General features: G+C 37.2%; 2 protein-coding genes across 3 annotated transcripts; one reads left to right on the top strand and one right to left on the bottom strand.

Moving 5' to 3' along the window:
- Positions 1 to 434: 434 nt before the first annotated feature.
- Positions 435 to 3,387, top strand: LOC140801617 (putative pentatricopeptide repeat-containing protein At5g52630). Of its 2 annotated transcripts, none has more exons than XM_073156814.1 (2): positions 435 to 772; positions 903 to 3,387. In XM_073156814.1, exons 1-2 carry the CDS (start codon positions 674 to 676, stop codon positions 3,090 to 3,092), a joined length of 2,289 nt encoding a protein of 762 aa, XP_073012915.1. In that variant the 5' UTR covers positions 435 to 673; the 3' UTR covers positions 3,093 to 3,387. The 2 variants fall into 2 exon arrangements, with proteins under 2 accessions (XP_073012915.1, XP_073012914.1); XM_073156813.1 differs by having other exon boundaries at positions 900 to 3,387.
- A 4,229-nt stretch (positions 3,388 to 7,616) lies between these two features.
- LOC140802281 (nuclear pore complex protein NUP54) lies at positions 7,617 to 13,278 on the bottom strand. Its single transcript, XM_073157750.1, has 9 exons — positions 12,827 to 13,278; positions 12,698 to 12,751; positions 12,527 to 12,586; positions 12,337 to 12,447; positions 8,767 to 8,832; positions 8,601 to 8,687; positions 8,419 to 8,520; positions 8,190 to 8,339; positions 7,617 to 8,108 (listed from the first exon to the last, which is right to left on the bottom strand). The coding sequence occupies exons 1-9, from the start codon at positions 13,199 to 13,201 to the stop codon at positions 7,971 to 7,973; spliced, it is 1,143 nt and encodes a 380-aa protein (XP_073013851.1). The 5' UTR covers positions 13,202 to 13,278; the 3' UTR covers positions 7,617 to 7,970.
- Between the last annotated feature and the right edge of the window lie 963 nt (positions 13,279 to 14,241).

Here is a 14,241-nt window from a genome sequence, read left to right as displayed (position 1 = left end):
CTCACTAAAACAAGATGTATTTTATTGTATTATGATATTGAGTATAATATTGGATAAGCTTTTTAAACTATTTTTAATAAGTTATATAAGGGCAAAATAGTTTTATTTAGATCTAAGTTATGTTTTAATCATGATTAATTAGATTTACCTAACAGAATGAAGCACAAAAATGTCCGATGGCAATTATGATATTTTGAAAGTTTACAGTGGCAATTATGTAAACAAAATCCAAAATACTATAAAAGGGGAGCCTATTTGTAAAAATTTAAGAAGGAGAGAGGTTGTTTGCAATAAATCCAAAAGGTAGGTGGTTATCTAGAAAAAATGATTAACTAATTAAGCATCATAATCTGCCAAGTTGCACCAACTGCAGGAAATTCCTGCACTCGCGCATGTAGACGATCAGCTTTCGTGCCTTCGAGTTTTAACTACCAACCTCTCTCTTCCCTCCACACCACAAGAAGCAATACAAAACACTCGAAGCCTTATCTCATAAACTTGGGGTTAAGACTCCTTCCTCACCACAAGAGGAAGATCCAATGCGAAAAAACCAAAGGGAAAGATAAGATTCACGCAAGGAAGAAGAATCCAAATGCGTTAGTGTTATGATGTCACTTCTTCTCTTCTTCTCGTCCTCCTCCGCCTCTTCCTATACTCTTCTCTCTTTCTTTTAATGGCTTCTCTACCTTCCCTTGCCATCACTGGCACCACACTCCAGAAGCTCGATCCTGACCTCCGAAAGCTCTCTTCTAACTCTCTTTCTCTCGAAAAGGTAATGATCTTCTGATCTCCGGCTTAAAGTTGAGATTTTGGGAATGCCCATCAATCCAAGTTGTTCTCATACCCGTTACTGATTTAGTGCGTAATTCTTCCACAAAAAAAAAATGTTGTCTTTGTAGCAGAGTGCTTCTTATCAGAGAAGCCCTTCGACACCAGAGAGTGGCTCCGAGATTTTACCGCAAACTTTGGATGCCAGAGAAGCACTTAACATTTTAAAGGAAGGAACCCATGTTGAGTCTGCTCCATATGTCCCTCTCCTGCAGCAATGCATCGATACCAAGTCAGTATCCGATGCCGAACTCCTTCATGCGCACATTATAAAGACTGGAACCCATGAAGACCTGTTTGTAGCTACATCTCTCATCAATGTATATATGAAATGTGGGGTGGCTGGCCATGCTCGCAAGCTATTTGACAAAACACCGAACCGGAATATCGTCACTTGGACGGCTGTTATCACTGGCTATGTTCACAATTCTCAGCCGGAGTCTGCTATTCAAGTATTCGTTGAACTATTGGAGTCAGGAGTATACCCTACCAATTACACATTAGGAGCTGTCTTGAGTGCTTGCTGCGCTCTGTTTTCTATTGATCTCGGCAAGCAAGTTCATGGTTACATGATAAAGTATGGAATATTGTCCAACACGAGTATGGGGAACTCTCTCTGCAGTTTGTATTCCAAATGTGGAAGCATGGAATCTGCCTTGAGAGCTTTTGAAAAAATCCCAGATAAGAATGTGATCTCCTGGACGACGATCATATCTGCCTGCGGTGATAATGGTGATGCTGAGTTGGGTTTGACACTGTTTGTCGAAATGCTTTTGGAAAATGTTGAGCCAAATGAGTTCACGTTGACTAGTGCGTTGAGCTTGTGCTCTGTAGCACAAGATCTGGGTCTTGGCAAGCAAATCCATTCCTTCTGCATCAAATTCGGATGTGAATCGAATATTCCAGTGAAGAATTCAGTGATGTACCTATATCTGAAGGGTGGGGAAATTGAAGAAGCAAGGAGATTATTTGATGATATGGAGACTGTCAGTCTGATCACATGGAATGCAATGATAGCTGGGCATGCGCAGATGATGAATTTTGCGAAGGATGATACCTCAGCTCATTCTAGTGGAATGGAAGCACTCAAGATATTCCTCAAGCTAAATGGTTCAGGTCTGAAACCTGATCTTTTCAGCTTCTCGAGCGTCCTAACCATTTGCAGTGGCCTTGTGGCCTTAGAACAGGGTGAGCAAATCCATGCTCAAACAATAAAAACAGGTTTTTTATCAGATGTTGTCGTGAGCAGTGCGTTGGTTAACATGTATAACAAATGTGGCTCCATTGAGAAAGCAACTAAGGCTTTTATTGAGATGCCAAGAAGGACTCTTATTTCTTGGACTTCTATGCTCACAGGATATTCTCAGCATGGTCGATCCGAGGAAGCAATTCAGCTTTTCGAGGACATGATATTTGCTGGAGTGAGGCCAAACCAGGTCACCTTTGTGGGTGTCCTCTCGGCATGCAGCCATGCTGGTATGGTTGATGAAGCTGAATACTATTTCAACATGATGAAGAATGAGTACGGCATCAAGCCTGTTATGGACCACTACGCATGTATGGTTGATATGTTTGTGAGGTTGGGACGATTGGAAGATGCATTCACTTTTGTGAAGAGGATGGATTTTGAACCCAATGAGATTATATGGTCTATCCTAATTGCTGGATGCCGGAGCCACGGGAATATGGAACTAGGTTTTTATGCTGCTGATAGGTTACTCGAGCTCAAGCCTAAAGGAATTGAGACATATGTGTTGCTGCTTAACATGTATATATCAGCAGAGAGATGGCATGATGTCTCAAGAGTGAGGAAGCTGATGAAAGATGAGAAAATTGGAAGTATTAGGGATAGGAGCTGGATTACTGTCAAAGACAAGGTATATTTCTTCAGAGCTGATGACAGATCCCATGTTCAAAGTGCTGAGATGTATGAGTTGTTGGAGAATTTTCTTGAGAGAGCAAAAGGATTTGGATATGTACCTTATAAAAGTGTAGAATTATCTGATGAAGAGGACGAAGGTAAGGCACTTGGTTCCATTAAACACCACAGTGAAAGATTAGCTGTTGCATTTGCGTTAATAAACATGTCAGCAGGTGCACCAATACGAGTTATTAAGAATATCACCATGTGTAGGGACTGCCATAGCTCTATAAAGTTCTTTTCACTACTTACAGAAAGAGAAATAATTGTCCGGGACAGCAAAAGGCTTCACAAATTCAAGGATGGAAGATGCTCATGTGGGGATTTTGGCGCTCTTTTGTGAGAAATAAATTCATAGAGTTCCAGATGAGCTTCTTGATGCTAGATTTCACTCAGACTGTGATATCAGCAGGTAACCTGTAAACAATGGAAAGATTTAGCAGGATCCAAAGAAAAATCTGTTGAGTTTACAATGTACGGGAAGATTGTCAACTTTGTAAATTATTGTGCCAGAAAATAGAGATTTAATCGTTGCCTGTCGAAAATAAAATATCAATTTTTTTCCTGAGACCACTATCCATGTATGTCAATTGGACTTGAATGAAATAGAAAAATTATGATTCTCTTAATAGCAAAAATATTTACAGAACAAATATTTGTTATTCCTCCACTTGATAATGGTAGTCCAAGGGAATCAGAAATTAGAATTGATACATGTATCTTCTTATATGGTGCATCAGAGAGAACTCAAAAAAACGCCCCTGATCTGTATGAACTTCAATCATCTGCACTGTACAAATCCTTTTATTCATATCTGATGCTCATAAATGTGAACAGTCTCTTTGTTTCCTGCCCTTAACCATCCTATCATTGTAATAAGAACAGTCTTTCTTTGAGCTATCTCAAGTCTTATTTTCTCTAATTAATGGTTGACTTAAACAGGAACCCACTCTCAACTAAATTATCAGGTAAACATGTATTTCTATAATTACGCCATGAAAGATTTTCTTCATCAATATGTAGGTCTGAACTTATAGTTACTTATGATTGTAACAGTATAAAGCTAAAGTTTGTCATACTTATTGTGATTGCTACAAATTTATGATTGCAATTGCTGTCTGTATACTTTAATATCACAACAAAATTCAGTTTGAGAAATGAGAATTTCCACATTTTACTGTTTCAAAACACTACATCGACAGGGCTGTCAATTACTTAAAACTCATTATTTAATAATTAAATATTGTCCATATGTGCCTTGCACTTTCCCAAGACTTTTTGCTATTCTTTTATCAACAAAATTTAATAATATTCATGTAGGTCCAGAAAAACCCGAAGTACCAAGTCATATTCTTCTTGTACCAGTTGTTCATCCTCCCAATAGCGATTAATTAAAACAAAGACTAAATCCATTCATATTTCTTAAATATTAAATGATGACAGTAATAGATAATCCCTAAGTGGTCAGGCACATCTTCTTGAATAATTTAATTAAAGATCAGTGTAGAAGTATAAATTCTTGTCACAAATTAACAGTCTGAAAACATTCAATGAGGTTAATTACTCTGTAACCCCTTCCTGCTAACATTTTATTTGAGAAAATTTGGAATTTCTTATTAGTATAATGATAAATTATGAATTACATAGTTGAGTAAAAGAAAATTAGTTTTCTATAAATTATTATTACATAGTTGAGTAAAACAAGAAACGAAAGTTCTACAAATTGTACTTGTCTTCGAGTCTTCTACCTCTTTCTAATTATCTTTAGGGATCAGATCTTTCCTGCGTCTTGCAATGCATATATTTTAATTCTCATATCCTCCATCTCGGCCTGCAAAGACTCATATTCCGCAATGAAGTTTCGCATTGGCAAAGGCTCAAAGAGTGAAAGGAGCTCCATTTCATCCACATCCAAAGGCAGGAGTTTCAGTGAGAAAAACCATGATTCAGGTATGATCATTCTAATGTGTTGATCTCCCTTCATCTTGTACTCCACAATGATGTAGCTTGATGGTCTTCCTGTTTCAAAGAGTTCAAAGGATGCACTGAGACATGCATTCTTTGATTCTTGACAATAATGCTTTGATAATTCTTCTTAAAAAGAAAAAAAAACAATAATGCTTTGATAATTTGATATATCTACATTTGGCCATTATTTATTGATGTGAATAATTGAAGAATATTTTGAGTGCAATGACTTGAATAAATATAAAGCAAGGTAAAATGATTCAGAGTTCTTCATCAGGTTATGCTGTTGAATTTACTTTTAATACAAAAAGAGGTGGAAAAAGCTATAGAGATTAATTCAGTCCATCCTCAATGGTGGTACACCAAAATTATATATTTTGTGGATTAGTCAGCGAATATTCATCTATTTGATCTTACTCTTGGCAAAGAGTATATCTAGGACACATGTCAGTTCTAATATTTGCCAATTTCTGTTTCATGACCAAGGTTCAGTATATAAGCATAGCATTTTTCATCTATCTGGCTGTCCATAATTTTCACCATTAATTACTACTTCCACCAGGTAGCAAAGAAGAATCATTCTTTGAATCACAGTCTCGCTTAGACTCCGATCGCGAAGAAGATTTCTACAGTATCCATGGAGGTATATGTCATCAAATTAAATTCGATAAAGAGACAGACTTTAATTCTGAAATTTATAGCAACATCTTTATGTCTTAATTGTGCAACTCTTTTGTCAGAATCAACACCTTCAACAGGTAGTACTCCAAACAATCAGACCACTTCACTGAAAACTATTCCTAACACTCAATCTGGACAGTCTCCACCAAGTGATAGAATACAGAAACTTGCTGAACTCCTCCGGGAGAACTCTGAGCAAATTCCTAGATCATCAAATGTGGCTCCTTATCTCTCTCCAACTCACTCTACTTCCAGTGGTGAGGTATCTCCAAAGAAAGATCTCAAGGAGAGGAGAGAGAAGCAACAGAAGAGCACGCAATGTTGCATGCCAAGCTTCGGTTCAAGTCGTAGCAACAAGGAGAGGAAGCAGAAAGCCACCACTGTTGAGTGAACAGGCTAGAAGATAAATCTGTTGATCTTTTTCATATACAGATTCAAGAACTATATTACACAGGGAAACCTACATATATTGCCTCAAAAGATTCAAATTCTTTGTTAATTGTGGACTGTGGAGTGTTTAGGCAGGGAGATGGGTCTTTGCACTCTATGAAAAATTGAAAGTTATTCTTAGATTTTCTATCTGAATATATATATATATATATATATATATATATATACCCTCATCTTTATGTTTGTGCTGCCTTTAGTTGTACAAGATATTGCACCAGGGTTCTGTGCTTGTTTTCCTTTTTCTTTTCTTAAAGATAGTGGGAATATGGCATCTCAATTAATCCATAAATTGCTATGGTGAACTTGTAACCTGTGCTGTTTTTTGCCCCAGTATTACTGTCTTGATTTATAATGAGATATGACAATTATAATTCAGTAATTTGATGATTTAAACTAACCAATCAATAACTAGCATATCACTCAAACATCTTATTCTTTGCTGACATTTTCTTGTATGATGGCAAGCATTTGCTTCCCTCAAATAATAATTCAAATGGATTGCCACTGAAATAGCAATAACATTACCCTCTTCATGTAAAGAAAAAAAAAGCACTAGCTTCTTCATGTAAAACCCAAGGATAAAATGAAGTAGGATGTCCTTTTACTGATCTCTAAATAAGCATTTGGCAAGATATTGTAATTTAGATAATTAAAATGAAGACAACTAGAAGCTAATTAGCTCTGAAGCCCCTCATAAAGAATTTCCATGTTTTGTTACTGAAACCCCCAAATCAACTTGCCAGTTAGAAGATTTCAAGCTCGTTTGTAGAACTCTGATGAAATATCAATGTAGAGCAACTCTGCATACAGTTCTTTGCAAAACAAAGGGAAAAATAAAATTAAAAAACCTTGATGTTGTTCAACATACTGTAAAGAAGCAAGTAGGTGTTGTCCATCTTTTACAGAACAAAATCTGAACAAAGAAGACAGGCAAGGAACTCTGAAAAGATTTATTTATCAATTGCTCTAATAAGCAGTTAGAGGAGCTTCAAACAGAATTGAGATGGAATAGCTCTTATAAAATTAACAATCAGTTATGCATTATATTTCGGATTTATGTGATCCGGGTCTGATTGAATCACCTCATAAAAATTTTGGTCTCATAAATTAAGTCTATTTATTTTTTAATTAATTTATATTTATCTTTACCCTTAAGACTAGTTTAGTTAAGTCAAATAAATATTTAAATTAAGTTTAATTAAGTTTATGTAAACTTTTAAGACAAGTCCTAATTAAGTCATATAAATCTTTTAAAGTAAATTCTAATTCGAGTCGTGTAAGCTAAGAGTAAATAAATTAATCTCCCTTTATCATCCTCTCTCTCCACCGTGCTCCACCATCTTCCACCTTTGGCACCACCGTCAACTACATCTATCCAAACCTAAACCCCTTTGTTGCGGATTGATTCTAGTCGGTCTGTAATAATTTGGTATCAAAGTAAACCCTTATTACGGATTGACCATAATCAATTTGTAATAATTTAATATCAAAGCATACCCTTGTTGTGGATGGATTCAATCGGTCCATAACATGGATGTGGAGAAATAGATTAGAAAAGGAAATATCCTATAAGTATGATGGAACTGCCCAGATCAAGGCAGCTATACTTACCTGTAACATGGCAAATTCTGGATTAACAAATCTCATGTGTTTTTCTCATTTAGTTTCATTGCCTTGAAGAGTTTTACCTGCAACTAGGGTTAATCGAATGGGTACAGTAACTGAGCTATCCTTTTAGATCCATTGAGCCAAATCATACTCAAGGAACTTCCAATCAGATCTTGTACAATTAGTAGATATAGAAAAAGACTGAGCCCGCATAAGATTCCACAACTAGTTGAACAATTTAGTAACTCATAAAGAAGAAGAAATAAGAAAATTGTTCAAATGTGCTCAAGACTACAAGGGCCAAATTCAGAAAACGGCCCCAAATTTTAACACAATATCCATAAATCTTGGGGATTAGAGCTGTTAGGGGGACCCTCTGAGTTGCAGAAGCTTGTTCATTCCTCTGCAGTCTAAGTCAGTTTTTCCCGAACCTAATCTGAGGTGTGGAAAGGATTGAGTGAAAAGAGTATCTGTAATCTTCCATATTATTTTCTCAGTCCGAAATTATCATCTTTTAGTTCTTCAAAGTCCGCCTTCCACCTCCATCTTCTAGCATATCTGAATTCTCAGACATAATGATTTCCATGTCCCTGGTATCCCTCTTGAGTACATTACCCAACCTGGCAATTGCTTCAGTCTGCTGTTGGAGGACCTAGTTGTACAATATATATACATGCTTGTAAGTTTTGGAACATGTTTAGCCAATATTTGATGTAAAACATGATCTCCTAACCTCCTGTAGTTCAGCAAGGCTTTGCTCTTGAATCTTGGTAGAACCATGAACATAGATAGGACCACCTGAACCATTGCTATTAGCAAGAACACGAGATATTGATAGAAGATTATAAACTCGCTTGGACAATTCTGCACCAGGTCCTTTTATCTGGAGGTCCATATAGAAGACAAGATTTAAGATAAAGGATGGCTGGCTAATAAAATGAAACATTAGGACTAGAACTAACCCGTCTTGCTATAGCATCCAATTTTTCAGACAACTCAACTTCGTCCTTGGTCAATGGCATGCGAAAACCCTTGCCTTCCAATGCCTCCACTATTCTCATGATCTTTTTCAGCAGTACACAAAACATCATAAGCCAGAAATGCATAAAGAAGCATAAGAACTAAAGGAGAAGTGCTTTCCCACCCTCAGAAGACGCCGTTGGATAACCTGCTCTTTTTGCTTTAACCTTTGAATCCATGGAACAGTATCTGCTTGGAAATGCCTTTGAAGCTGCAGTTAACCTTAACAATTTAAGCCAAAATCTACTACTGTCATGCCTACATCAAAAAAATGCATGACAACATATTACCATTTTGACATTAGCATGGGTCATCCGTAACCTTTCGGCATCTGAAACAATGACCTCATCTTGAAGCTGCAGCAAAAAGCCAATGAAAATGAATAGATGCCTTTACCCAAACTAGTTAAGGTCAAAATAAATTGATTTACCACCAGCCACCAACATGCAGCTCAAGAATTAGGCAATTGGCTAATTAAGGTGTTAGCAGCTGAGAGATGATTCACTTCAGATATTTGAAGAAAAACAAAATCAAACTAGCTCTGTAACTACATGATTCAAAAGTTAAAACTATCACCCCATTAAAATGACAATTCATCACACAGGTTATCATATACACTCAACCATATGCCATTAGTGGATGGACAATAAGGATCATGCTTATGCATGAATAGCACCCCACTTCGATCCACTAATCAAAATTTCCTTACACGTAACCAAGCAAGGCAAAAAATTAATTTCAGATGCAAACCTATACAGAAGATCATTGATAGAATATTGAAATCTCAAAGCCATCAACTTCTTACATGTTCAAATACAAACCTAAATGGTAAAAAATGATGAAACATGGAAAATCATTGATGAAAAATCCCATCCCCAGCCATTATCCAATAATTATGATCTTTCCATAGTGAAACAATATGAGAAATCCAAAACTTTCTGCAAATTCTTTAAGAGGTATGAACCCAGCATCCCTTCTTTGGGAATGGATATCAAGAAAAAACCCCTTCATCCCAATGGCATGGAAGAGACAACGGTGGCCTGTCATAGGTGTGGAACCATGCAACCTTTCCACTCCTACGGCTTCTGACACAATGCTTCTCTAAGAGTCCATCATTCCTCACTTCCTCTCACGGATAGGTTGATCAAAGGTCTCTAGCAAGCCACCAAGCCACCAAACTGTAAGATGTCATTCTTGTAGGCAGAAAAATTGTTTGCAGCACTAACTGCAAGAATATATTGCAATCTGAGTACTTGGCAGCCCATGAACAATTTGGCACCAAAGAAAGGCTGCCAAAGTACCTTGACTGCAGACATTCCTTCAGTTGGAACTCTTCTATAGCATTTTCTTTCCAGTAAGCAAAGAAAGCAACTTAGTCATAGCTTTACTTCTTATATTTTATTTTCCAATCTATTTTCTAATGTTTTGGTAAAATGTTCTACTTGGAAAAGGGATGTACTTTAAGAAGTAAGAACTATATTACAGTTTCTTTTTATTTTCTTCATGGATATTAAGATCCTCAGTTTTCCTATAATCCCAATCCTCCGATCTCCCTACCAACTCAGTGTAGGATCTTGATTAACAAAGGATTCCTTGAACCTACTGCCCAAATATAAAGACAGTTTCTTGAACTTGTCACCTAATTTTGAGGCTTTCACTTAGTAGCAACAACATCCTAACCTGACTTAGATCATCATCTCTTACCCATCTTCTGAACCTAATTAAAGTGTGTGCAGCTCATAACCATCTCCTTCTTGCTTGGAGTTGTTGGATTTGCAATTCTTACCTCTACTATCAAACACCAAGCATGATGTTTAGGTGGGAATGAAAAGAAGTGGGTCAACCCCTATATTTGATACATTGACTTGACCAATTTAGGTTGACTATCTGCCCCCACCTTAAAAAACTAGAGAGATTTGTATTTCATGTATCCATTGCTTCAATATTTGTTGTGGAACCCTCCAGCTAGAGATATTTAAAAGAGTAGTAAAAACGTAGTTGATCAGAGAAGAAAGCCAAACAAAGACAAGACTACTGGAATCAACTATGGTGCAACAGCTACCTGTTGGGAAGTATGTTGGACAGATAAAAACATCTAGGGTGTATGTGGAGAGAGAGGTTTAGGCTAAAGAGACATTTGAGTTTGAAAATCAGAGATAAGGTCAGGTCCTTGAAATAATTTTTTAACTAAGCTTTTTGTTTAAACTTTAAAGGTTGGACAATCCAAGGAACTTTCAAGTAATCTATAGAGCCAAGCATCATTATAAGTTCTATCACGAACAAATAGGTTGGAAGTAAATGCTTAGGTCCACTCACAGGCCTGAAAAGCCAATGCCGAGTCTATGATGCAATAATGTCAGATAAATTTACAAGTTTCCATCCAATAAGCATACGATAAATGTATATAAAATATCTGAAGGGCATGAAAAGAGAAGAATATTTTAGGGGAGAAGAACAGAAAGAAAAAAATAGATTTATGAACATTGCAATTATCAGTCTTGACGTAATATAATTACTGGAGTGAATAAGCTGAACAATTTTCCTCTCAACCTTCTTAGAATAATCCTCTGAAATATAAAGAGAACCAATTTGCATAAGGTCAGTTAGACTGTGTAAAAGTAAACTGTGATGCATTCCTAGTAAAGAATCTTTCACCACCATTTGAAATCCTATCAAAACAACATAGTATTTCAACAATAATTATCCACTGAAATCTTCTATCAGACTTAAACAATTTCACTTACCTACACTGGGACAATATCATATTTGCGCCCAAAGTCAAATAGTAGTGAAAGTCTTCCCTAACTCTTACTCCTAGGAGCATGTTTTCTTTCCAGAACATTAAAAGATGTGGGATGTGGTAGCTGTGTACATGTTCAAGGATGCGAGGAAGTTATAATCAATCCTGATCAGGATCTCCTGAAACAGATCAGGCCACCCAGTAGTTTCGGCCAGATCAGACCAAAACAAGCAATTTTGGATCTGTTTCGGTTGTTCAATCAAAATGGATCTGAAACTTGTTAATATTAACGGGCCGGATCCGACCGGATCCAAAACCCATATTAAAATTAACTGGTCCTTCTCCTCCCTTGGAAGAATCCAACAGAATTGTCATAATTTCATTTTCCATCTCCTATATCAAGGACATTTATATCTATCATTCTATCTTATACCATAATTTGTGAGACATTCTTTCTGGACAGCCAGCGTTGTTGATTGCGTCACATCCAACCACCATACAATTGCATTATAGTACGTAGGCATAGGAGCTTAACCCAATTTGCTATCTCCAGCAAACTCATTCATACTATGGATAGATGTTGCACATAAATGGGTTGCTTGCATATTATTCCTTAAGAATGTTAATCTAACTTGTATTATCACAAGGATTGGTTTCTAATGAAATAGAGAACCAAAGAATAAGATAAAGTTTACCAGTGACAACAACAGCAACTGTATGCACCGAAGAAAACAAATGGAAGAACAGAGTATGATTTGTTGGTCTCAACCATGCTGACTCTATGCAAAAAGAAAGAATATTAAACAATCTTGACCTATGCGCAAAAGAATAAGCATAACCTAACTCTTAAGTACCAACTACAATAGTACTTCTTCATGTTCACAATACTGGATCAATAGAATCAAAAGGATAACATTGTGCTGCTGCAAAAAAAGCAAGAGCGCATCACTAAACGAAACAACACAATAGGGACAAAGGTTAGCGTGGTTGTAGAGTCTCTCGAGATGTTTTAGAAGTGTCAAAGCCAAAACCTTTTGAACAATCCCAAGCATACCTCCAAAAATAGCAATCCATTTCAATCAAGAATGAGACAATAAAGAAAATTTGTTCTTTTCGGTACCTTAAGGCGCGCAGACAAATCTCTAAACCCCTGAACAAGCTGCGGCCACAGCCTCTCCCGATCCGAACTCTCCATTCCCTCGAGCTTCCCCATCGCCTCCGCCCACATAATCTAAATTCAAAGATAATCCCAACAATCCTACACCAATCGCAGAACAAAACGAATCAAGTAAACGAGACAGCAAACTCACATCCGATGCACCAACAGGTTTCACCCTCGCCGAGGGCTCCGTCACACTGAACAACAAATGCTGCAAAAAAGAAAAGAAACCCATCAACCACATCGACCCTAAGAGTGGCGGGAAACCGTCAAAATCAAATCTTGCAAGCAGAACAAACGACAAACTGAGAAAGAAGCATACCCGGAACGCGTATTTGGGGTTCCCTGGTTCCTCCCTGTAAGCGTCCACGATCGCCTAATAGAAACAAACCAAACCATCAGAAAGGATTAATCTTAGGGTTTATAATTACTAGAACCAAGAATTGAGTACCTGGATGTCACGATCGGCGAGGGAGAGCGGGAGAGGCGCAACCGGGGCCATCTGGGTAGTGATCTGGGCATTGGCAAATGGGGAAGGAGAAGGCTGAAACCCTAATGAAGGGGATGGTTGTTGCGGTTGCTGGGAGAAGAAAGGGGAAGGGGAGGAGGATGAGGGAAAAGCGGAGGGGATGGAGAAAGATGGAGTCGGCGGTGTTCCAAAAGCCGGCGCCGAGGAGGGGGTTCCGAAAGCCGGCGCCGGGGAAGGGGTACCAAAAGGTGGATTCAGAGAAGGAGTTCCGAAAGCCGGCGTCGAAGGGGCTGCCCCGAAAGCCGGCGCCGAAGAAGGAGTGCCGAAAGCCGGCGCCGAAGAAGGGGTGCCGAACATTCTTGGCCCCGCCGGGGAAGAAGGCTTTCGCTGCTCACTTTCAGTGCTTCGAGCGTTAAAAAGGTGCTGCTAGGCTAGCTGTAATATGTTTTAGTGATTTATGTTATTTAAGGGGGCTCATTGTAAACTTGCCACTTTTTTCAAAAGAGAATATTATAAATAACGCTCTGTCGACTGTAGTGCATACAGGCATTATGACCATATTATAAATAAAACCCTCTCTTCTTATTATTTACAAATTACATACACTCCTTCACCCCCTAGCCGGATTTGAGTTGCGCTTGTCGTTAGCCGTTACTTCTTCGGCCATGGTTCGATCCTTCTCGCTCCACCGTCGGATCCGAGGTCCGGCCATGGCTACCACATTGGATCTACCTGCCTCCACGGCATCCAATTTGGTTATTTTTTTATTTTTATATTTTTATATCTGTTTGTAGGTTGCTAGGGTTATGCGTTGTATTATATTTATGTTTCTATCGCTATATTATTTTTAGAAGCTTGTAAAGTGTGAGGCTTGTGTTAAATGATCGTCGCCCTATTTTTTTACACATATTTATTACACAAAGTATATGCCTACAGGCTTTCTCTCTCAAAAAAAAAATTAAAATTAATTTTAACTGTAAAATTAAATCAAACTTTGATTTAAACTAAAATATAATTAAATTAAATTTCTAGAACACTAAAATTATAGGCAAATATTAAATAAAATTAATGAATTCAAAAGTAAAATTAAAAAATGGCCACACCTATTTTTTAACACTCAATTTCACCTAAGAAAGAGTTTCTCTTCAACATATTCTATATTTTGTGTATAAATAGAGAACATGCTTTTATTATTTCTCTATATTTTATTAAATAAAAAATAGAGTTGTCAGAAATTTTTTAAAAATAAGGTACAGACAAGTCGATTAAAAAATAGTGAAATAAAAAGAATTTGCAATATAAACATAAAATAGTGCAACTTGAAACATACCTGAGTTTTTAAAGCAAAAGTTTCATTGTTTAATCTCAAAAATTATCTTAGAAAAAAATAAAGAGAG

The sequence above is a fragment of the Typha latifolia genome, chromosome 15, assembly GCF_019914945.1.
Source record: "Typha latifolia isolate L0001 chromosome 15, TyphaL0001v2, whole genome shotgun sequence".
Classification (NCBI taxonomy): domain Eukaryota; kingdom Viridiplantae; phylum Streptophyta; class Magnoliopsida; order Poales; family Typhaceae; genus Typha; species Typha latifolia.
The sequence above is the reverse complement of the archived record's forward strand: the minus strand, read 5'-3'. Positions and strand labels throughout refer to the sequence as shown.

Coding starts and splice junctions, on each gene's coding strand:
- LOC140801617 (XM_073156813.1), top strand. CDS start 674: ATGGCTTCTCTACCTTCCCTTGCCATCACTGGCACCACACTCCAGAAG. Junction 773..899: donor ACTCTCTTTCTCTCGAAAAG/GTAATGATCTTC, acceptor TTGTCTTTGTAG/CAGAGTGCTTCTTATCAGAG.
- LOC140802281 (XM_073157750.1), bottom strand. CDS start 13,201: ATGTTCGGCACCCCTTCTTCGGCGCCGGCTTTCGGCACTCCTTCTTCG. Junction 12,752..12,826: donor TCGCCGATCGTGACATCCAG/GTACTCAATTCT, acceptor TGTTTCTATTAG/GCGATCGTGGACGCTTACAG. Junction 8,521..8,600: donor TCCAACGGCGTCTTCTGAGG/GTGGGAAAGCAC, acceptor CTGCTGAAAAAG/ATCATGAGAATAGTGGAGGC.